At 44.8% G+C, this 24,332-nt stretch overlaps 4 protein-coding genes across 4 annotated transcripts; 2 read left to right on the top strand and 2 right to left on the bottom strand.

Moving 5' to 3' along the window:
- Positions 1 to 9,409: 9,409 nt before the first annotated feature.
- On the bottom strand, positions 9,410 to 11,859 carry LOC119629402 (retrovirus-related Pol polyprotein from type-1 retrotransposable element R1). Its single transcript, XM_038015120.2, has 2 exons — positions 11,654 to 11,859; positions 9,410 to 11,595 (listed from the first exon to the last, which is right to left on the bottom strand). Exon 2 carries the CDS (start codon positions 11,379 to 11,381, stop codon positions 9,861 to 9,863), a length of 1,521 nt encoding a protein of 506 aa, XP_037871048.2. The 5' UTR covers positions 11,382 to 11,595; positions 11,654 to 11,859; the 3' UTR covers positions 9,410 to 9,860.
- LOC134198707 (uncharacterized) lies at positions 11,425 to 14,740 on the bottom strand. Its single transcript, XM_062671927.1, has 3 exons — positions 13,152 to 14,740; positions 11,489 to 12,828; positions 11,425 to 11,447 (listed from the first exon to the last, which is right to left on the bottom strand). Exons 1-3 carry the CDS (start codon positions 14,738 to 14,740, stop codon positions 11,425 to 11,427), a joined length of 2,952 nt encoding a protein of 983 aa, XP_062527911.1.
- Positions 14,741 to 15,061: 321 nt separating this feature from the next.
- LOC101738165 (uncharacterized) lies at positions 15,062 to 16,215 on the top strand. The gene is made up of 2 exons (XM_038016809.2): positions 15,062 to 15,189; positions 15,525 to 16,215. The coding sequence occupies exons 1-2, from the start codon at positions 15,139 to 15,141 to the stop codon at positions 16,155 to 16,157; spliced, it is 684 nt and encodes a 227-aa protein (XP_037872737.1). The 5' UTR covers positions 15,062 to 15,138; the 3' UTR covers positions 16,158 to 16,215.
- A 4,107-nt stretch (positions 16,216 to 20,322) lies between these two features.
- On the top strand, positions 20,323 to 22,591 carry LOC101738300 (uncharacterized). The gene is made up of 2 exons (XM_004924924.4): positions 20,323 to 20,451; positions 22,183 to 22,591. The coding sequence occupies exons 1-2, from the start codon at positions 20,404 to 20,406 to the stop codon at positions 22,513 to 22,515; spliced, it is 381 nt and encodes a 126-aa protein (XP_004924981.1). The 5' UTR covers positions 20,323 to 20,403; the 3' UTR covers positions 22,516 to 22,591.
- The last annotated feature ends 1,741 nt before the right edge of the window (positions 22,592 to 24,332 follow it).

Raw genomic sequence — 24,332 nt, 5'->3', positions numbered from 1 at the left:
TTGTTTATTGACTGCCCCGCTGCTCTCCAGAGATATAAGGTAAAGAAATTAAGAGTGCTTATATTTATACATTTAGGCACCACAAGCACCGGTCACCGTCCTCGTCGAACCCGTCGCTTGCGACGAAGGGCTCGACGAGCGAACTAACCCATAGACACAGCCCACTGAGTTTCACGCCGGATCTTCTCAGTGGGTCGCGTTTCCGATCCGGTGATAGGTTCTGCGAAGCACTGCTCTTGCTAGGGTCAGTGTTAGCAACTCTCCGGTTGAACCCCGCGAGCTCACCTACAAACGTTGGGGCGAAGCTGAAATAGCCTCTCAAGGCTATCAGCATAGGTAGGAAAAAAAATATACAAACTTATTTCCCTATTTTACCATCTCTCTTCAAGTTTCATTCTTCATATCTGACGATCATGAACTTGCTGAATCCCTTCCTTCGGCTTTAAGCCACGCATTGTATATGAGCTTTAAAACGTTTTGGTATCTGTTCACTTAGACGTGTACCTAATAGAACTACAGGCCTTCATAAATCGGAAAGATCCTCGAGTGGAGACCACGTACTGGCAAGCGCAGTGCGGGACGGCCACCTACGAGATGGATCGACGACCTGGTAAGAACCGCTGGGTCACGTTGGATGCAGGTGGCAACGGACCGGCCGCACTGGAAATCACTTGGAGAGGCCTATGTTCAGCAGTGGACAATGGACAGGCTGAGATGATGATGATGATGATAAATATGTGAAGGCGTAATGGATATATTCTATATTTCCATCGCTATTAATGGGTAAAGTAGTTTGTAACTTGGTGAATTTTTTTCTCTGGGATAGTGTTATCATAAATTAGATAGATTTTTACTATAGTTTAACTATAGGGCGAGTTAAACTTTTTTTTATAAATTTATCTTTGACTATTTTGGATAGAATGAAGTGAATAAATAAGCTTGATTGACAACATCGTGGAAAATTGTGTATTTTAAATGAAGAAACCTTTTTATAGATAAAGTAATTTTGTAAAATTAAATAAATATTTCAAAAGAATCAAAAACAAACATTTCGTTATCCACATGTATACAATTAATGTGTAGTCAATGTGACCTATCTACATATACTTAGTCTGGCCATAAATACTGTTACAATTAAAAATAAACAAAATATTACCTTTGAATTTGGAATCTGTCATTTTTATATGAATGCTCATTGAGTTTTCTCATTTCGGCGCCAATACATTGTACAATATTTTGCGATATTAAAATGGAGTGGGGTGATAAAGAGAACCGAATCGCTGTGATCGCATTACACAAAGTAGGTATGGAGCCAAATGCAATTTTTAAAACTCTCCATACGCTTGGTATTAGTAAAATGTTTGTGTACCGGGCTATTAACCCTTTGACTGCCATGTAAGTCACCGATGCCATGCGTGGCGCACTGAAGTAATTATCTCGCATTCTGTAACTAAGGCGCCGGAATATCTAGTAGACTCTGGAAAAGACGTATTCGAAGATACAAAGAAATAATCTCTTTCTAAGAGACCAAAATAACTAAAACGTACATTAACAAACAAAAGAAGGCAAAGCTAGGCAATTAAAATAGTTAGACGCTTAGTAACAGTACTTCAGTGCGCCACGTAAGGCATCGTTGTACTACATGGCGGTTAAAGGGTTAATAGGTGCAATGAGACCTCCTCTGTTTGTGACAGAAAAAGATCTGGCCGTCCACGTAGTGTTCGTACGAAAAAGGTGGTCAAAGCAGTAAGGGAAAGAATTCGATGAAATCCTGTCCGAAAGCAAAAGATTTTATCTCGGGAAATAAAGATATCACCTAGAACCATGTCGCGTATTTTAAAAGATGACTTAGGACTTGCAGCCTATAAGAGACGTACTGGTCATTTCTGAACTGATAATTTAAAAGAGAATAGGGTGGTAAAATCGAAACAACTACTGAAGCGGTACGCAAAGGGAGGTCATAGAAAATTTTTGTTTACGGATGAGAAAATTTTAACAATTGAGCAACATTTTAACAAACAAAACGACCGTTTTTATGCTCAAAGCTCTAAGGAAGCTTCCCAATTAGTTGACAGAGTGCAACGTGGGCACTATCCGACTTCAGTGATGGTTTGATGGGGGGGCTGCCTATTAGCTATGTAGGCAGCGGCTTGGCTCTGCCCCTGGTATTGCTGAAGTCTATGGGCGACGGTAACCACTCACCATCAGGCGGGCCGTATGCTCGTCTGCCTACAAGGGCAATAAAAAAAAAGAAGGAGTGACTGAGCCATACTTTTGTGAAAAAGGTATCAAAACATCGGCACAAGTGTATCAAGATACCATTCTTGAGAAGGTAGTAAAGCCCCTTAACAACACCATGTTCAATAATCAAGAATGGTCCTTCCAGCAAGACTCGGCGCCAGGTCATGAAGCTCGGTCTACGCAGTCTTGGTTGGAAACGAACGTTTCGGACTTCATCAGAGCTGAAGACTGGCCGTCGTCTAGTCCCGATCTTAATCCGCTGGATTATGATTTATGGTCAGTTTTAGAGAGTACGGCTTGCTCTAAACGCCATGATAATTTGGAGTCCCTAAAACAATCCGTACGGTTGGCAGTGAAAATTTTTCCCATGGAAAGAGTGCGTGCTTCTATTGAGAACTGGCCTCAACGTTTAAAGGACTGTATTGCAGCCAATGGAGACCACTTCGAATTAGCTTTTTTATACTTTAAATTGTTTTATATTTATGTATTAAACTAACGCACTGTAAAAGTAATAAATGTTATTTGCAAAAGTTTTTTTTTTTCCTTTGTCTCAGTATTTATGGCAAGACTAGTAGGTACAATTAATGTTTAGTCGATATGACCAAACTGCGTCCCAATGACATTTTGCCATCATCATTCCCAAACTCTTCAAGGTTGCCGCTGCCAATGTAGTCTAAGTACTAGAATACGTTGAAGACAAATAAGTTGTAGACAACCTTGACGTAGTCTAGAGTTGTTTCAATATTTTCAGTATTTTCAACATTCTTCTCTAGTACCACATCTGAAATACGTCAGTGGTCAGTGAGTCGACTATGAGCCGCTGTTTTCCTGTTCTGAAACTGATACTGAAGTTATAGAGAAAACCGGAGATCTAAGAAACGACCTAGTCTGATTTTAATATTCAACTTAGTCGGGCTTATTTATTGTTCTATTTTTTTTTTTATTGGTTAGATGTGTGGACGAGCTCACAGCCCACCTGGTGTTAAGGGGTTACTGGAGCCCACAGACATCTACAGCGTAAATGCGCCACACACCTTAAGATATAAGTTCTAAGGTCTCAGTATAGTTACAACGACTGCCCTACCCTTCAAACCGAAACGCATTACTGCTTCACGGCAGAAATAGGAGGGGCGGTGGTACCTAGCCGTGCGGACTCACAAGAGGTCCTACCACCAGTAATGATGGTGACTGGTTACTGTCGCCCATGGACGTGAGCAATCCCAGGGGCAGAGCCAACCTTAAATCCTTCCTAAGATCCTTCATAGTTCATCAAAAAGAGATAGTGCTTTTGGGCGTACCATTCAATCGCAATTCGGGTTTACTGGAAACATGATTGGACAACACCTATACAAAACCGTGAACAGCCCGTAGCAAACTTCTAGTGACAACAAGCGGCGCGGTAATGCGTTTCAGTTTGAAGGGTGGGGTAGCCGTTGTAACTATACTGAGAACTTAGAACTTGTATCTCAAGGTGGGTGGCGCATTTACGTTGTAGATGTCTATGGGCTCCAGTAACCACTTAACACCAGGTGGGCTGTGAGCTCGTCCAACCATCTATGCAATAAAATAAAAAAAAAGATAGGCGGTCTATCACCATAGCTTTATATTTTTCTATAGAGAGTTCTGGGTTATCACTGTCTCCCCTCAAACGAACATGCTCTCATCTGGCGATAATTAATTAAATATTAGAAGGCGGCACTCGTGCTTCTTGCGAATACACCTATACTAATATATAAATATACAGTGTTTTTTACGGATGTTCCGTTATAAATACTGAACCGTGCATCCGATTGACTTGAAACTTGGTATCCATGTAGAATATACGTGTACTTAATGGATAGGCTAATATTTATTTATTTATTTATTTATTTATTTATAACTTCTTATACTAGAAAGTATAAAGGCGGACTTAATGCCATAGGCATTCTCTAACAGTCTACCTTAGGAGAGTGCAGAGATGAAGCTTGGTAGGTGTAGTGTGAAGGGGATATTACTTAAACATATATTATGTGTACATATAACATACATAATACATAGTACTTAAATAAATACATAAATATATAGATATATATAAATATATACATATAAAAACATATATAAACAAATATTATCAATTAGATGACTCTGCTAACTCTCTGAGAAACAGTTCTCGAACCTTCGTCTTAAACGCTTCACGTGTAGTGGCCGACCTTATTTTGAGTGGGAGCGCATTCCATAGAAGAATAGACTGAATTGTGAATGAAGAATGTACAAAATTCAGAACTATGTGGAGGACAGCGAAGAAGAAGATTTATATGAGTGTTGGACACCCTAGACCAGTTGCGGGTTTGTTAACGATGAGAATCTTTGGGGGGGTGAGAAATAATAATGTTAATTTTAAATGCCCAGCGAAGCGGACAGGTACAGCTAATAATTAATATGTTGAGTAACCTTAGATTCGAAGAAAAAGCATCGTGTAATAAAATCAAACTCACAGAATGTGTAAATTGTGTAATCCCTAGTGGTAGGGCGTATCAAAAACCACGGCAATCCGCCGTTTTTGCTTCTTTTCGGGCAAAGGGTCGAATCTCATAAGAAATCTTCGCGCCTAGGGGGCACACGGGGTACATATGTGGGACTTGACGATTTGCAGATGTGGGAGCAAACCACGACCCCAAGGATACTTTAGGACCGTACTCATCAAATGACTCTACTAGCACTCTTTCACTCAACATCTAATCTCCGCTTAGGGTCAGAGTCAGGGGTACACGCGGTCAGCACTACAACCCAACTCGCGGCGCCACTTTTAGGATTTTACCGACGACGAATGACGGTAATCCCTCTACCTTGACCGGTAATGGTCTCCGGAGTGGACCTGGCTTCAAGGAGGCCTTTAATGAGTGGACCTCTAACAACTTCGACGATCTAGTTCCAGCTAGACGCGGGAACCTCGTAAGAGGCTAGGCCTAGACCCGAAAAAAGAGCGCTTTATAAGCCCGCAGATAGCTACCACAATCCTGCTTATTTCTGTAACTTTGAGTTCTAGTTTAAAATATGAGACAGCAATTATAAAATTCTTCAACCTCATGTGTCAAGGTCGGTTCATCCTCTCTTTTATAGAAAAAAAATTGACCACGAATTTATTTTATTTTATTTTATTTATTCGGTACCAACTTGTTATACATCAGCACAGAACATTACAAGTATCATATACATTGATTTCACACTAAATGCTAACACAATTACAGGTACCGACTGCATTCATTGAAAAAAATGCTGTTCATTATATAAAAAAAAAAAACAAAAAAAAAACTATATTATATAACATTACATGAAGACATTACATTATTACACATTTACTACAAAATACGCTATTACCTAATTGAAAAAACTCATTGAGCAAGGTTGTAGACTTTAGAAATAAGTGACCTAAAAATTCCTTTCCCAATAAAATGTATGCCGAAATATATGTATGTATATATACTAGTATAGATTGGTAATGTGCGTAATATAAATACAAATAAATGTGCCTCCACCTTTACCGAGCAAAATTAAATCAGACCGTTGCATACTGAAAAACGGATGTGGTATATACTATCTAGTTTTGTATAAACTTCAGTTTATTATTGATCTATCGAAGTCAGAAATAATGCTGATCTTGAAATAGCCGGTCTAAAACTTAACTGTATTGTAAATGATGTCCCACATATCATACTAGAACGCAAAATTCCTTCATTGCAGAAAGGGGTTTAGTATTTGGCATAGATAAGCATCGCTATTTTGTGATGCATAACGATTCCTTTCTATACAATATCTGGTAATAGGACCTCTTGTGAGTCCGCGTGAGTAGGTACCACCACCCTGCCTATTTCCGCCGTGAAGCAGTAATGCGTATATCTCTAGGTGGGTGGCGCAGCTACGTTGTAAATGTCTATGGGCTCATAACCATTAACCACTTGACACCAGGTTGGCTATGAGCTCGTCCACCCATCTAAGCTATAAATAAAAAAACAAGATACTGCAAAACCGTCAAAGCAATAAGGTAGACAGCTGAACGGCCTTTTTTTCGGGCAAGACGCCGAACCTCATACTTGGTTCCCGTGCTTAGGGTTAACGGCTGATTTGTGCGACTCAGTGTTCGAAGATACTAAAGGCCTCATAGGATGGGCCTTTCAAGCTAGCCAGTCAGTTCAGTTCAGTCAGTCTCACCTCATTATTTCCTTTCTTAGTATAACTTTCAAGTAACTCTCAAGTTCATTGCTTGATCCCTATTTGAGACAGAACCCGGACAAGGTAGATAGAATTTCGCGGTAAAAAGTATAACCAGAAGCTCAGCTCTCTAGAAGGATCCCAGGATACGGAGTCATCGAGGTGACAGTCAACGACTCTACTTCAGCCGTCTCGGTACGGCTATCAGTAAAGCTGCCCCAGGTAGAGCCACTTTTGTCCTGGAATATCCGCCCTAAACCAGAACCAGTCCGTCATTATCATTTTCTCACAGCAGTTCCTTAAGACTTCTGTCATGCAGCGTGATTGCTAGTAGCGCACGGCACGGCTGCGCCCCCTCAGGTTACTACAAAGATCAATAAACCAACTAAATCTAAAACTTATCTATTTATCTATCAATCACTGATGTTTCCAGTCTCTACTAAAGAGTAGGTATTTTATCTTGCACCACTGAATAGCTGAACAAATTTCTGGACACGAATCTTCAATAAGATCCCGAGCCAATAAATCTCAAGGGTTTATTGATTTATTTTGGCGCCTCAGATTACTAGCTCGCTCTAAGTTCCCACCCCGAACTCATCTCCCCCATCCAAATCCACCCTTTTCCAATACACGTTCGCAAACGTGTTCGGAAAAGATTACCGGCAACAGTATGGAATACGTATTGGTTTTGAAATTTCGTTTCGCATTCAAGCCATGATTTCGTGTTGTATATCAAAACCAAAAGAAATCACTTTATAAGAAGCAGACCTTTGAATCTATCAAATTAGCCTACTAAATCCTAAGCATTCTAACTCTTTTGTGTTTAATTGTATCGCGGCTAATTGCCATCAAATATGGTGAATGAAAAGGCGTTACCAGAAATCTATCTATACTATAAAATTATAAAGAGGAAAGATTTGTTTGTTTGTTTGTATTGAATAAGCTCCGAAACTACTGAACCGATTAGAAAAATTCTTTCACTGTTTGGAAGCTACACTATTCCCGAGTAACATAGGCTTCTTCAATTGCTCTTGAAAAGTGTTCTTTTATTTAAAAAAAATAAAACAACGTCAAATATCGTTGAAATTATTGTTAAAGACCCGAGCGGAGCCGGAGTGGCCCGCTTGTTTGTAATAAAATCCTCTCTTCGGTTTTTCTTGAGCGTTACGACATGTCCTGTTTCAACTTGAAAGGGGGTCATAAGTAGTGGGCAGGGTCTTGACTATTCCTGACATTGCTATTGAGTGTCAGCGATGTTACCTTAACGCAATATTAAAGACCTCTATGCTCTTTAGAGATTCCGCATTATGTTCGAAGTCCATACACCCGTTAAAATATATTCCTATGTCTCTTGTTATCGTTTCCATTGCGGGACCCTTGAAAATTTAGTTTCCCCTCAGGATCCGGAATCTAATTGTTTGGATTAGTTAATTTCGTATGGTCGCCACTAATGATCGTGGCTACATGAATGCTACAAACGGGGGGAAAAAACTCGAACCATGCCATGACCTTACAGCAAATTCCGTTTTTCCATTTAACAGATAGCTTTTTTTTTATGGCTTAGATGGGTGGACGAGCTCACAGCCCACCTGGTGTTAAGTGGTTATTGGAGCCCATAGACATCTACAACGTAAATGCGCCACCCATCTTGAAATTTAAGTTCTAAGGGTCTCAGTATAGTAACAACGGCTGCCCCACCCTGCAAACCGAAACGCATTACTGCTTCACGGAATCAGAAATAGACAGGGTGGTGGTACCTATCCGCGCGGACTCACAAGAGGTCTTACCTACTAGTAAGCTGTTACTCTAATGTACTTTATATTCTTAATGTTACATACGTTATTGAAGGCAGAATAATGATGTAGGGTGTGAAAAGTTTTCTAAATAAATCGCGATAGTCATAAGCTGCGTAACACCAGCATCTTCTCCTCCTCATTCACTCTTTCCTTCTTCAGACGAAGAGTCATCTGTCATAGTTAGTCGTTTTGAACATAGAGACGTCCTTGGCACCTATTAACAAATTCAAATTCAAATTCAAAATCATTTATTTCAACTTAGATGTCAGTATGACACACTTGTTGAATGTCAAAATACAAATAACAATGTTAACTCTACCACCGGTTCCAAAAAAAGCCACAGTCCTGAGAAGAACCGGCGAAACAAACTCAGCGGGCTTTTTTTTTTGTTTTTTTAACACTATATACAAAGCTGGCCGTGTGCTCACGGATCATTTTCTTCCATGGAGGGACTGCGGTTCTCTTTTGTACCGTATGCTCCACGGGATGTGCTCTGAAGAATTGTTGGATAAGATTTCTATCGCACCTCATGTCACCGGCACCTCCGCGTTCATGCACAGAGATTTTTTTGGAACAAACCATCCAAGTCTCGAATGAACTCCCTCTGGATTTCATGACATCTGGAACATTTTCTCAGTAATACCCAGCAATTTGTGTGCCCCTGGCAAAACTGATATCTATGAGCAACAAGAATCGCTTGGCATCAGGTGCTTGTATGCCTATGAAGGCAATAAAACTCTTCACCCACTACCTACCTTGGCATATTCATATTTCTTATTAATTTATATCATAATGTGAGTTTTCTTGTAGGAATGCGCGACTTGGCTGAATTATTATTGTCCATTCGGCATTGGAAACATTGGCTAACAGAAATTATCAATGGTCCTATTATAATACCGTACTTATAATCATGAACTTTATTTTCGAGTCAGCCGATTTAAGCTAGGTTTTTTTGTTATTGCTTATATGGGTGGACGAGCTCACAGCCCACCTGGTGTTAAGTGCTTACTGAAGCCCATAGACATCTACAACGTAAATGCGCCACCCACCTTGAGATATAAGTTCTAAGGTCTCAGTATAGTTAAACGGGTACTCCACCCTTCGAACCGAAACGCATTACTGCTTCACGGCGGAAATAGGCGGGGTGGTGGTACCTACCCGTGCGGACTCCCAAGAGGTTTTTTTTTTTTTTTTTTAACGCTGGGGAATCCATTTACGGATACCCGGTCGAGGGGGGTAACGGACCGGGTTATGTCGGACTCCGGCGCCTCCTGAGAGGAAGAAGGGGAGAAGAGAAGAGCCGAGGTCCTTCACCTCCCCCAATTTCTCACAGGAGACTACGCCTTGAAAAAGGCGCGCGAAGCACTTGCCCCGCAGAACGACTACCGACTAAACCCCATCGAGCCCCACCACTCCGACTCCACGAAACCCACGGTACCGCACAGTGCGCGCCGAAGGCTCGCCGTCGCCGGTACCCATCCTGTTAATAGGACGGCACTCCATCCCCGGGAAAATCCCGCAGGACGTCGTCTCGGAGACACACCGTGAGCGGTGCACAGGAGCCATCTTGCGCCGCCTCACCACCGGACCAACAGCCGAGTACCGGGCACCCCCGCACCCGGCACCCGACAGCCCCTACGGGAGATGAACGGGAGCTTCGCGCCCGTGCCGCCCACTCCGCCTTCTTCGCTGTGAAGCCGAAGAGGGATCCCACTCCCTTTCGCGCTCCTCAGCCTCACGGAACGCCATGACCAGGTCGCAAAACCTGGTCATGGCCTCCCAAGAATTCCGGTCCTCTAGCATGCGGGCGACGACAGCCCGCAAGGAGAGGTCTCTCCCCAGCACCGCGATGAGGTCTCGCCGCGAGCGCTCCCAACGCGGGCACGCTTCGAGTGCATGCTGAGCGTCATCGTCCGGATGCCCGCACTGGTGGCAACCCGGATGTGGCTCTCTCCTGCAGACCTTCCACAGGTACCTCCCGAAGCAACCATGCCCCGAGAGGACCTGCGTTAAGTGGAAGGAGAGCACGCCGTGTCGTCTATCTGACCATGCCTCCAGCACGGGCACCAGGGCCTCGAGGGTGCGTCGGCGAGTGACTGAAGTTTGGCCAAGCTCCTCCAGCAACCGCTCCCTCCACTTGGCGTACGCCAGATGACGCGCAGCACGCCTCCACCGACCGACAGCCGACGGGCCGGGCGTCCGTCCCCGACTCAGGGACTGTGTTCTGCGCCGGTATACCGCAGCTGCTACCTCAGCCTCGAGATCCCAAGGAAGGGAACCGGCGAGGGCGCAGGCGACCTCCCGGGAGATCGTACGGTACCCCCTGATGACTCTCACCGCGAGCACCCGCTGCGCTCGTAGCAGCAAAGCTGCATTGCGCGCAGAGAGTGCGGGCGACCACACGGGAGCGCCGTACAAAGCCATACTGCGCACGACCCCCAGGTACAGACGCCGGACGCCGGCGCTGCAACCACCGACGTTGGGGAGAAGACGGGCTAGTGCGCCCGCCATCCCCAGCAGCTTCGGGACTAACTCACCAAAGTGGTGGTCGAAGCGCCATCGACTGTCCAGCACAAGGCCCAAATATTTGAGCTTCGGCTGGACAGCGATCGATACTCCGCCGACTATGAGATTGGCTCCCGGAGGAGGTCCCCTCCGGACTGGGTGAAAGCACACCGCTTCGGACTTGCGGAGGGCCACCTCAAGACCTAATCTCCGAATGCGACTAACGACGGTGGAGACCGCCGCCGTCGCAAGGATCGCTGCGGCTCTGTAGTCGGCTCCGCGGGCCGTCACCAGCGTGTCGTCGGCATAGCACACTACGTCGACGCCACGCAGGCTAGCACCGCGCAGGACCCAGTCGAAACCGATGTCCCACAGGAGTGGTCCCAGTACCGACCCCTGCGGGACCCCGCACGACACCGCTTTCCGTCCCCACCCCCTCCTCTCGGGGAAGACTACATTTCGCCCTGAGAGGTAATCCTCTATCAGGGTCCGGAGACTAGGGGGGACGCGGTGAAACCGGAGCGATTCCACGATCGTGCTCCAAGGGATCGTGTTGAAGGCGTTGGCGATATCAATCGACACAGCCAACAACACGCCCCCCTCGGAGCACGCACGATCGGAGAGGTGGCGGACGCGCAAGACCGCGTCCATGGTGGAGCGACCTCTCCGGAAACCATATTGGTTAGGAGCCAGGTCAGGCCCAACGCTTTCGAGGTGCTGGACGAGGCGACTGGCGACGATGCGCTCGAGGAGCTTACCAGCCTCGTCCAGCACGACGATTGGGCGGTACCCGCTTGGCTCGTCACGTGGCCGGCCTTCCTTAGGAATAAGGACAAGCCGACCAGTCTTCCATGGCTCTGGGAACCTGCCCTCACGGAGGCACCTGCTGAATAGCCCTTGGAGGGCAGGCTCCAAGCCGTCACCTGTCAAGGCGAGCGCCCACGCTTGGGACGAGATCCCATCGGGACCGGGTGCCGTGCGCTTAGCCCGCATCCTCTGCACAGCCAAATCGAACTCCACCTGGGAGACGTCCTCAAGCTCTTCGCTATCAGCAATCCGCGCCATTGTCATCACAGGGGGGACGAAGGCCGTCCCGGATAAATCGGGAAACAGACCCCCGACTACCCGCTGCAATGCTTCCGGCGGCAGGGTGCTGGTTGCGGGAGGAGCCCAACGGCGAAGCGCATTACGCGCCAGCCTGTAGGGCCGCCCCCACGGGTCACGGTCCAGTGAGGCCAGTAGGTCGCTCCAGGCGGCCTCCTTCGCCTCCCCGATAGCCAAGCGCAGGGTTCTTATCGCCGTCCTGTACACTTCGTAGAGGCGGTCCTCCTCGTTGGGATCCCGGCGCGTTCTTCGTCGTCGATATCGCTGGTATGTGCGACGACTAATATCGCATAGCCGGCGCTGGCTGGCGATCTCCTCGGTCCACCAATGAACTTGGCGCTTAGGAGCGAGAGCTCTCACGCGAGGCATAGCAGCGTCACACACCCGTGACATTGCCTCGCGCAGACGCTCCACCCCCTCGCACACGTCTGCTGGCTCGCCAAGCGAGTCAAGACGCCATGCCTGCACTATGGCCGCCTCACGCAACCGCTCGATGTTGAGGCGCTTCTGGGCCCAACGAGGACCCCTAGCGCTGCCACTGATGGGCAAGGAAAAGCCCCGAACAGAACCCACCGGGGTCGCGGCGACACTGAATCGGATGTAACGGTGGTCGGAGAGGGTCTCCTCGCCAACCATCACCGCCCAACCGCGTACGCGATATGCGACGTCAGGCGTGGCGAATGTAACGTCCACCACGGACCCGCCCAAACGTCGCACGCATGTGAGTTCCGTACCGCGATTGAGGATGAGGAGACCGCTTCCGACCAGCCACTCCTCCACCGCTCTACCTCTGGGGCACGTCCTAGAGGAACCCCAAGACAATGACTTGGCATTTAGGTCACCTAGAACGAGAATCCGTCGGAAGTGCGACCTTCCAACGACGCGGCTGAGCTCGCTGAGGAAAACCTCAAACTCGGCGAGCGTCCTGTTTGGGGAAAAGTACACTCCCAACACGAATATCTCGGCCCAGAGGACGGCAACGAAGCCGCGACCTCTTTCAACAACGGCAAACGTAGGCGGAGCACTCACACAACAACGCCGGATGATTGCCACTCGGCCCTCCAAATCGGCCACCCAATCGGGGCTCGAAGGGACCCGATACGGCTCGGCGACCACCGCAAGATGGGTCAACCCCTCCGCCATGCTCTGGAACAAAAGGTCCTGAGCTCTGGCGCAATGGTTGAGATTCCCCTGCAGGAATCGAAGGACACCTGTCATAGCAGGACGCCATTCGATGTCTCCATAGCCGTACCGGGCTGCCTCCGTGCATTCTCAAGTGCAGCGGAAGTTCCTCTTCTAAGTCTCGGTCTAGGGAACTTGGCACAAGCCTTGCTCCCGGAGACATGGTCCGCCGGTCTGCCGGCAGCGGTACATACAGTGCAGTGTGGTGCAAGAGAGCAGCCGGCCGCTATGTGGCCGGTCTGGCCGCACCGATAACAATCCCGGCTGCGGTCGACCGACGAAGGACATCGGGCGCTCACGTGCCCTAGCTCATGGCATCGGAAGCACTGTAGCTTCTTAGCCTCTAACAAACAAGCGCGGAGCACGCTCCAACCAACCCTCAGTTTTGGAACGGCGAGAACCTTCATCGTGGCAACGACGGGCAACCGGACCAATACTTGACCCATCCCGCCTGGGCCATACTTGATGTCTCCGATCTTCACCGCATCAGGAGCGCATTCGCCAATCCGGGCAAGCTCCGCGGTAAGTTCCTCCGGCATCAGGGAGTCGTCCAGTCCGCTGATGCGGATGGCTGCAGTCGTTACTGGCCTGGTCACTATGACCCCTTCTGTGGGCAGAACCTCACGAAGCTTTTGGGCCAGGAGATCGGCCTTGGCGCTCTGGTCTGCACCTTCCACTACCAGCACCTTAGACCCAGTCACTGCAGACCGGATGCGCTGGATGGGTATTCCAAGTGCCCCAGGATCTACCTTGGCCCTCGCTTCGGCGAGTACAGTGCGGTACGTGAGTCCTCTTTCCACGGCCTCTGGTTGCAGCTTGAGGACAACGGCCTGAGTGCGTGGAGGGCGCAGCTTCTTCTCTTTCCTCTTTACAGAAGACCGGTCTTTCCTTTCCGCTTCAGCGATAGCTGCCGCTGGAACCGTCCTCACTGCTTCCTCCCTCGGTCGAGCACCCCTACGGGTGACCGTTGACCAGCTCTCGATCATGGAAGCTGGAGCCGGGAGGAAGGTGTGCGTTTCGGATGAAGCCGCTTGCGCGGTGACACTTCTCTTGGGGCCACGCATCCTCTTTTTCGCCAATGTCATCGGTGGCACCGATGACGGTGCCGCATCCGGTGCAGCGTCAACGACGACAGGGGGATTAGACGATTCTTCCCGGCTCCTCTGCTTGTCCGCCGCTAGCGGTGGTCGCATTCGGGGCTCCGGTAGAAGCCGTGCCTCCAGCCCTTCAAAGCGAGCGTCGAGCATAGTGCCGACAGCTCGCATAATGCGCTGTAGGCGCAACTCCTCCTCTTCCTCCTTGGTGTTCGGGGCCGGGGTCGCAGTCGATGTGGGCAACGCTAGCACCTGCGTAACCCTCGCCAACTCCCTTCTAACTTCATCGAGCTCCTTACGCAGTTGCAGGATCTCCTGCTCCTGCTTGACGTTGACCGCTCGCAGTCTCTTAGCCTCTTCGGCTGCGGTGTAGCCCACAAGGTCCTCCGTGGCCTCCTTGACAGTGACTGCCAACTCCTTCAGTGCACGCACGTACGTGCCCTTCGGGCTGCTGGATTTGGCGGCGACCATCAGGGCCACCTCTGCACTTTGATGGAGCCTACGCTCGGCATCGGGCTTAGGGACAGACCCTTCAGCCGCTCTCCTCTTGTGGCGTGTGGTGCGCGCGCTCTCAGTGAGCTCCTTCTCCTCTTTTTGTGCCTTGAGGTACGCTTGCCTGGCAGCGGCCATGCCAACGTACTCCCAAGAGGTCCTACCACCAGTGATTACGCAAATTATAATTTTGCGGGTTTGATTTTTATTACACGATGTTATTCCTTCACCGTTGAACATTTGTTGAGTACGTATTTCATTAGAAAAATTGGTACCCGCCTGCGGGATTCCAACACCGGTGCATCGCTACACACGAATGCACCGGACGTCTTATCCTTTAGGCAACGACGACTTCAAAAATAATCGTACGTAAAATAAACAGAGTCGAGAAAAGATATTGCAATATGCAATGAGATAATAAATTCATTGATAAGTTAAAGATAACGAAATCGAGATAATGTGTGATCTAAAACACGGTAAATACGTAGGTTCGTACGAAGAGCACGTCAATTGATAAAGTTGTCATAGATGTTGTCATGTCTTCGTTAATTTTCGTCATTTCGATTTTTCATTTAATTTTAAACGAGGTGAGATTTGATTTTTAAAAAAATTAGTTTTTATCAGAATGCATTTTAATTAGTTTTCATTATTAGGAACCGGTGAGTCGACGAAGGGTTTTAGTTTTTATTTATTGTGCCTTATATCGGAGAATCATGGTGCCCTGTGAAGATGTTTGAGTTGGTTCTGTCATCTCATTCTTTCGTCACAACAGCGGCTACCATAACCATGCTCATCACATAGTGTGGCTTTAAAAAGAAAGGCTCTCTTCTCTTCAGTATTCACACGAAAAACTATTGTATTAAGATTAGAAGATACTAGACAACTATTGTTTTCGCAAAACTGATTAGCATGTTTTTTTTAGGTAAATTCCCATGTCACCGCTCCGCCCCATTACATAGTCACAGGAATTCCATATCCAGCTAATCCAGCTGCCTATCCACCCAGGCCAGCACCAATCAACCGCCCAGCTGAGCCGCCAACCATCACACCCACGCCATGTGAAATAGCCCCAAAACAGACAGCATTGGATCCGAACGTACTGAACAACTTGGCCATAGCACTACAATTGCTAATAGTCAGCAACCTACTTAATTATCCGAAAGAGAACAGCGAAATTATTTCAAATCTGGCTAGAGCCATTGACAAGTTGCCCGTCGCACCCCATTATCTTCAAGAAACGCTAAAGCACGAACCCAAATATGTTCTAGAAGCTGCCAAATTTGAACCAAAATATGAAATAGAGCCGTATTACACAGGGGAACCGGTGCCGTTGTCCAATTCAAAGTACATTGGTTCTTATGAGCCGAATGTTTTCCGCGCGTATGACTCAAATGCGAGACGATCTTCTCGATCCCACGGGGCCCTGATGTCGCCTTACGAAGCCATTAACAGTAGTCCGTCATTTGGTGAATCTTTTCCCTCAGTATATGGCTCGCCCTCAAAATCTTTGTACGTCGTGGACAAAGACCTCTTTGGACCTTCAGATCTGTATTAGTAGCCTAGTATTTTAATTCATTGTATGTGCTGAATAAATTTTAATTTATTGTTTTTTATTTTTGTGTTCTCTTTGTTCAAACAACGTCAGAAATTTGGCACTAGTGCCTGACCTCCCCGGTCAGAGATCTAGAGATAGACCCAAGACAAGGTGGAAAGATGTAGTGCTGAAGGGCCAAACGGAATGCAATGTTGCTGACGAGGATTTTTTATATTGCCCGTCTAGGCAGACGAGCATGCGGCCCACCTGATGGTGAGTGGTTACCGTCGCTTATCGACATCAGCAATGTCAGGGGCAGAGCCAAGCCGCTGTCTACGGTTTAATAGTCTCCACAAGCCTCGTTTGAAGAAGGACATGTCATAGCGCTCAAGTCGAAAACAGAGCAAAGTGGAGGAGTAGAATAAGGAAAGTTGACCCCACCACCATGTGGGATAAATAGCTAGGAGTAAAGTGAGGGTTATCTTTGTTCGAAAATGAAAAATTTAATTAGCATTTTCAACGGATTAAAAACCAATTGTTTTGCATTAGAAACGCTGTATATGACTTTTGACTTAAATAATCTCTCAATTCTGTCAAAATTTCATCGACATCAATCAAAAAAGAAAGGGGAATTTATAAATTCGTGGCGTATGGGTATTGTTTTTTTTTCTTTTTTTTTTAACAAGTCAATTTCGTGATGGTTAAAAAAGTCTCATGCACGACTGTCTCCTGATGGCTGGACGTCAAAACCGCGCTGCTTCGCTCGATACTGGAGGCAACTGTGTCCACATTTCTATGGCTATAGGTATATTCAAGAACGGACTTTTGTGAGGTCTACCAGGTCTCGTACGCACTAGCAGAGAGTCCCAGAAAAATAATCCCGCAGTTAACATGTCATGTAATAAATAATGGATTGAAATATTTCTTAGGGAATTTAATATTTAAAAAAAACACTATTGATTCATGTTTCTTTGCCACAAAAAGGACAAACAGTACCTTGAGGCATCTTGTTTGACTTTTGCTTTCGTCTTCACGATAAGAGAATTGGATTGGATTTATGGAATGAATTATGAATACTGATCAATTTTCAGTTCACGCTTTGGATGCCGCTTAAAAAAATTCTGTTCTTAGAAATTGAGAGACGCTATTTATAATCAATCCCTGTACTTGTGCCTTCTATGTGTCTATATGCGATTTAGTGTGTGATTTACTGGTATGCACCTTTTTTATTGCTAATACAGGTAAACAAGCTTACGGCCCAACTGGTGTTAAGTGGTCACCGGAACTCATAGATATAAAGCACATTATTATCGCCGCCCATCCTGAAACATTAGTTCTAAACCTCACTTTTTACAATACAACGGCTGCTCCACTCTTTAAACCGAAACGCATTATTGCTTCACGGCAGAAATAGGCAGAGCGGTAACAAGACGCCCTACCACCAGTAAAAGTCATCCTACCATTAGTTGCTTAACCAGATTTTCTTCATCTCCGATGCCACAGTGTGCCGCCTGGTCGAAGTTCTGAAAAGAATGAAGGAAAAAAGGATACAGCAGTAACAAGGCAGCGACGGTGACCACTTAGCTTTGGAGGCCAGTGTGCTAGCCTGTTTTCAATGACAATAAAAAAATCCGCACGTGCTCACCACACTAGGAAATATTCCTTTTTTTATTGCCCTTGTAGGCAGACACGAGCATACGGCCCACCTGATGGTGAGTGGTTACCGTCGCCCGTGGACTTCAACATTGCCAGGGGTAGAGCCAAGCCGCTGCCTACCGCTTAATACTCTCCACAAGCCTCGTTTGAAGAAGGACATGTCATAGCGCCCTGGAAACACCGTGGAGCTCATTCCATAGCCGGATGGTACGTGGTAAAAACGATCTCTGGAAACGCGCTGTGGATGAACGCAGTGGCTCCAGGTAGTATGGATGAACTCTACTCCGGTGGCGGGCGGTGCGATGGTAAAATCGAGATATCATCTCGAACAATTCCTCAGAGCATAATTAGCGACTATAACACTCAGATATAATACTCAGAAACTAAGAGGAGGATTCCTCTGGGCTGGGCAGCGTTCGGCCAAGTACGTGGTGTCCTATCATCTCAAATCCCATAGTGCCCGAAAACAAAAGCTTTCAACCAGTGCTTCCTGCTGTACTCACAATACGGCTAGTCCATCAGCTGAAGGTCGCTCAGCGAGCCATGGAAACAGCTCAAAGCTTCATTGAAGAATAAAATGAGAAATGAGGCTATTCAACAGAGAAATCAATTCGCCAATATAGCTGGGAGAGTCGACAAGTTGAAACCGCAGTTGCAGGAGATAGATAGATAGATATAATAAAATCTATATCTATATCTATACTAATATTATAAAGAGGAAAGATTTGTTTGTTTGTTTGTTTCAAATAGGCTCCGAAATTACTGGACCGATTTGAAAAATTCTTTTTCCATTAGAAGCCGACATTGTCCCTGATGAACATAGGCTACTTTTTATTATTATTTTTTTTTTTTTTGGTTTCATGTGTGTTTTAATGTTTCCGAAGCGAAGCGAGGGCGGGTCGCTAGTATAATAATATAGATAGATATAAAGATTAGGGTGCGCCAAAAAAACTTTTAATTTTTTTCTTTAGGTACTACGATAATATCTAACTATAAAGAAAGAAAAAAAAATGTTTTTTAAGCTACCAAAATAACATTTTTGACAATTTTTGTCTGTCTGTTTGTTTGTTCCGGCTAATCTCTGGAACGGCTGGACCGATTTTGACGCGACTTTCACTGATAGGTAGCTGATGATATAAGGAGTAACTTAGGCTACTTTATTTAGACTAGCTTCGCCCCGCGGCGTTACCCGGTCACGTCAGGGTAACAACGCGGGACTCAGCTATCAATAATAAAATTTAATGATTCCGAAGCGATGCTAGTAAATAAATAAATATAGATTATCTTCGTGCCAAACTTAATCCAAATAGGCCGAGACATTTTTGTATGATTGAGTAGCTAGCATGAAAACGGAGATAGCCTAAAGGATGCGAGGTTGAAGTGGCAATGGGCAGGGCACATTGCTCTTAGAACAGATGACCGCTGGGGGCAAAAAGTTCTCGACTGGCGACCCGGTTCGTGGTACCAGAAGACGTAGCGCGGTAAGCCTCCCCCCTAGTGAACCGACGACCTGATGATGATCGTGGGAATCCGCTGGATCCAGGCATCGCAGGACCGGTAGCGGCCTGATTTTAGGGAGGCAAATATCCAGCATTGGACGTTTGAGAATTGAAAGAGAGAGAGAGGACTTAAACAGCATCCAAACTTGAGTCGGCGCGGTAAGTACAACCACCCTCCCTATTTCTGCCATGAAGCCGTAACGCGTTTCGGTTTGAAGGGTAGGGTAGCCGTTGTAACTATACTTGAGACCTAGAACTTATATCTCAATGTGGGTGGCGCATTTACGTTGCAGATGTCTATGGGCTCCAGTAACCACTTAACACCAGGTGGGCTGTGAGCTCGTCCACCCATCTAAGCAATAGAAATAAAAAAGTACAAATTTTAACTATATAATCATGTACAATTTGATGTATAAATAACATTAAATATTCTTTATATTTTAGTATTGATTATTTAGTCTACTGGTGTGGTCCGTGTTAAATATTTCGTTTGTCTTTGATTACTCATAAAATACACTGGTGGTAGGACCTCTTGTGAGTCCGCACGGGTAGGTACCACCGCCCCGCCTATTTCTGCCGTGAAGCAGGAATGCGTTTCGGTTTGAAGGGTGGGGCAGCCGTCGTGACTATACTGAGACCTTAGAACTATATCTCGAGGTGTGTGGCGCATTTACGTTGTAGATGTCTATGGGCTCCAGTAACCACTTAACACCAGGTGGGCTGTGAGCTAGTCCACACATCTAAGCAATAAAAAAAAAAATACAAATATCTTCCCTTGGCGGGATTCGAACCCGCGACCCCCTAATGTAGTGACCATGTCATTTACACCAGACGGCCGTTAAGAATAAAAACGTAACTGTATATTTTCTAGCACGTTTTCATTTCTCTGCCTGTGTCTTCCGATTGCAATTGCAATAGATGCAATCACTTAATCATTGATTTCATTTCCAAAAATAATGATATCGAAGCCTTATCATCATTTGCTTAATCATTAATCTGATAATAATTGTGTAATTATACAATTAGCATGTATATAACCATAACAATCGGCTGTACTGCGATATATTAGTTAGATAGTTATTGTAAAACTCGTTCTGATAGTCTGAGTTCTAATGGAATCACTAAAGGTTTTCTGTTTTGCTCTTATGGCGGTATCAGACGTAAGTTTTATATTTTATTGGTCCCTCAGCGATAGTTATTGCGATGATATACTGGGCTTTGTATGGATCGTTAGAGTGTGTATCTGAAATTTGAAGTGTGCGCAATATATGAACGGTTTCCGTGTTCGAGGAATTTAAATCGTTCCCGCTAATAGATTTCTGTGGGTAGGGCGGAATGTGTTTATAGATAAACTAGCGGCCCGCTCCGGCTCCGCTCGGGTCTAACAAAGTTTTCAAAAGAACACTTATTGCGGCATAACTATAATAGTTAGACATATGCTGTCGCGACACTTTTTGTAAATAATAATGTGTTCTATAAAGTTGTAGTACATTATTTTATTCTATCATGAATAGTTTTCGCAGGGCACCCGATGTAAAGAATATTTTAGGTAATTTTTTTACACCTTGGGTTACATTATTGGAGTTTTAATAAGGAGCCCAAATTTTTTTCAAAAAATATTATAGCCTATGTTACTCGGGAATAGTGTAGCTTCCAAACAGTGAGAGAATTTTTCAAATCGGTTCAGTAGTTTCGGAGCCTATTCAATACAAACAAACAAATCTTTCCTCTTTATAATATTAGTATAGACTATTATTATATATTAGTAGTATAGTCACGATCCTCAGCAGTGAGGAACCGATCGAAGAGAGAGAGAGAGATAGACTAGACGATGACCGAGCTTTGTTCGGTTTTTTTTTTTGATAACGCCATCTTGTTGTGTCTTTAAAGCGGTTAGTTGCCCTCAATTAAGAAAAATAGTATTATTATTCGCCAATAGATGTCGGGAAGAGTTGATTACTGAAAACACGAATAAAACAACATTTTCTGAAAATAAATCGTAGCTAGATCGATTTATCGCCCCCGTAGTCCCCTGTATACTAAATTTTATGAAAATCGTTGGAGCCGTTTCCGAGATTCAGGTTATATATATATATATATATATATATAAATACTTATATACAAGAATTGCTCGTTTAAAGGTATAGGATTTGTAAAAAAAAAGAAAGAAATAGTGCGCATGCAACATGGTACACGTGAAAGAAGTGAAACTTCTTTTGCGGCATGTAGTATTATTGTGCTTTTCTTCATTTCTCATCCTTAAATCAAATTTCTCTTGTAATAGGGAATGCTGTGTATAAGAGAAACGACCTAGCTCACTTTGTCCTTTCCCTCACTCGACGGTCGAGTGGTTCACGAGACGCTCTGTCTATTTTCTCACTCCCACTCTTCCTAAATTGTATCTTTTCTCTCTAGCCGTAACGAATCTGTGGCGAATTAAATTTTAATCTCAACGCGCCTAAAAAAGTTTCACTTCAAAAACTGTTTGATTTAATTCAGTTTTATTTTTATTGCTAGATGTGAGGACGAGCTCACAGCCTACCTCGTGTTAAGTGGTTACTAGAGCACATAAACATCTTCAACGTAAATGCGCCACACACCTTGAGATATAAGTTCTAAGGTCTCAGTATAGTTGCAACAGCTGCCCCACCCTTCAAACCGAAACGCACTACTGCTGCACGGCAGAAACAGACGGGGCGGTGGTACCTACCCGTGCGGACTCACAAGAGGTCTTACCACCAGTAATTTACGGCCTGAGTCATTTAAGCGATTCTCTCCATTAATCTTCTCTTAAGGAGAATGGTCTCGCACAAAAAAGTCGGGGTTTTCCATGTGGAATCTTTGTGGTTCAACAATCAACAACTATCTAATAACAAATTAATTTATTCCAGGTAGCCAAAGCACAATGCGTAAATCGGATGCTACCTTTGCAGACAAGCATTCTGCCGGTTTCCGAAACGGTAATACCGAACCCGGCCAGCTATGTAACCGCTTGCAACCTAGATTACGGATTAGACGCGTTATACCAGAACCCTGCAACCACGATCATACAGGACAGCACGGTCGCGAACAACCTAGCCAACGCTCTACAACTAATGGTCGTTAGCAACCTGTTAAGTAATACTTTGCCCGGTTGTAATGACGTGGTCGTTCCATTCGGGACCGTTGATTTTGCACCTATTCCGAACTGCAACAATTACGGCAGCTACAACTATATATTTTGATTGTTTGTATTTAATTATTATTATTGTATTTTTATTGTTTTGTTATATTTTAAATAAATATTTATTCATAATTTTATTTTGAGTTTTAATGTCTCTTTAGAATCTCGGGTTAGGTTTGTCAATTCTGCTCTTGTCACTTGGTTTGATATATATATGGCAGTAATTTTCGGCCATCTTTTTTTTTATTGTATAGATGGGTGGACGAGCTCACAGCCCACCTAGTGCTAAGTGGTTACTGGAGCCCATAGACATCCAGAACGTAAATGCGCCTCCCATCTTGAGATATAAATTCTAAGGTCTCTAGTATAGTTACAACGGCTGCCCCACCCTTCAAACCGAAACGTATTACTGCTTCACGGCAGAAATAGGCGGGGCGGTGGTACCTACCCGTGCGGACTCACAAGAGGTCCTACCACCAGTAAGAACAATAGACAATAGAACTTTGACAATAGAACCATAATAATGTTAAAATTTATAATTTAAATTAATTATAGTCGAATTTCGACTGCTGCGGGACCACTAGTAACTGGAATAGCCCCTTTGGCTACCGAATACAGTCGAATAGGTAGGGAAAAGAGACCACCTAAACTACACAAATAAATCATTTTGTAAATTTCATGCGTGAACTTCAGATATGTGCAAAAGGAAGACGATTTGCCAAAATGAAATGAAAAATAGCAACTGTTACAACAGAAAGTAGGACTAAAATTAGTCCTGTAAAGTCGAAAACAACATTTCCGACATTCAATTATGTTCAAATTATTTAATTACCAAACTTTTTTTTTTATTGCTTAAATGGATGGACGAGCTCGCAGCCCACCTGGTGTTAAGTGATTACTGGAGCCCATAGACATCTACAACGTAAATGCGCCACCCACCTTGAGATATAAGTTCTAAGATCTCAGTATAGTTACAACGGCTACCCCACCCTTCGAACCGAAACGCATTACTGCTTCACGGCGGAAATAGGCGGGGTCAACAATTATCAAAAAAATAACCTCCAATTCTAGAATATGTGATTTGAGAAAAAATAATAAACAAACATTGTCAGTGATAGTTATATTTCGTATAATACAACAATTAAAAAAAGCGCTTGGAACGAGAGATGCTTAAACTCTAAAGGACTGAATGCGAATTACCTGCTATTATGCTTTTGCAAATACTAACACACCGCATGTAAATGTCTTTCTTTCTGTAGCTTCGTTTGTCTTTGTAACGAAGCATACTTTTTTACCCAATAAATTGTTAGGGCTGATTTACAGTAATAAAGTTCACGAAATATGTTATTTCACAAAATCATTGCCGTTTTCTTAGTGACAATAAGCGGTGGAACCATACCATCGCCGGCTAATATCTTATCGATCATCGCCTGATTGGTACCAGCTTCGACCATGTTCGGATTTGTTAGGGTGTATTGTGGATCTGCATTCAATATCATAATACTTTGTGAGGATAGTGACTTCCACTGAGCTGGTGAAATTACTCGGTAGACCGACGGTTCATATGTTGTTGCTCGGAACTTGTATATATTATGCATGCTTATCTTGAAAATGTCGTAAGCGAGATTCAGGCATCTGTCAAATATCTTGTGTTCTATGATGAGTACCCGCCAGAACTTCCTGCACTTTCTGTTCCGATGCATTCCAATGACCTATCATTCATATTCTCTCTATAGGAATAAAATATGAACGAAACAAGTAAATCGTTGGTCAAATAAAAAAATCCCATGCAACTTCTTCCGATACAAGGTTTTGCCTTGTCTAATTATTCAGACCTTAGCTATGACATTTTAAATTCTAATGGGTCTAATTACATTT

This window comes from Bombyx mori, chromosome 2, assembly GCF_030269925.1.
Source record: "Bombyx mori chromosome 2, ASM3026992v2".
Taxonomy (NCBI): domain Eukaryota; kingdom Metazoa; phylum Arthropoda; class Insecta; order Lepidoptera; family Bombycidae; genus Bombyx; species Bombyx mori.
This window is presented reverse-complemented; position numbering and strand designations above follow the sequence as displayed.

Excerpts from the sequence above, each read along its gene's own strand:
- LOC119629402 (XM_038015120.2), bottom strand. The coding sequence starts at position 11,381 with ATGGACGCGGTCTTGCGCGTCCGCCACCTCTCCGATCGTGCGTGCTCC.
- LOC101738300 (XM_004924924.4), top strand. The coding sequence starts at position 20,404 with ATGGAATCACTAAAGGTTTTCTGTTTTGCTCTTATGGCGGTATCAGAC. Across the intron at positions 20,452-22,182 it reads CTCTTATGGCGGTATCAGAC|GTAGCCAAAGCACAATGCGT; the intron begins GTAAGTTTTATA and ends AATTTATTCCAG.
- LOC134198707 (XM_062671927.1), bottom strand. The coding sequence starts at position 14,740 with ATGGCCGCTGCCAGGCAAGCGTACCTCAAGGCACAAAAAGAGGAGAAG. Across the intron at positions 12,829-13,151 it reads GGGAGCAAGGCTTGTGCCAA|AGGTCGCGGCTTCGTTGCCG; the intron begins GTTCCCTAGACC and ends CGTTGTTGAAAG. Across the intron at positions 11,448-11,488 it reads CGTCGTGCTGGACGAGGCTG|CACCTCGAAAGCGTTGGGCC; the intron begins GTAAGCTCCTCG and ends CGCCTCGTCCAG.
- LOC101738165 (XM_038016809.2), top strand. The coding sequence starts at position 15,139 with ATGTCTTCGTTAATTTTCGTCATTTCGATTTTTCATTTAATTTTAAAC. Across the intron at positions 15,190-15,524 it reads TTCATTTAATTTTAAACGAG|GTAAATTCCCATGTCACCGC; the intron begins GTGAGATTTGAT and ends TGTTTTTTTTAG.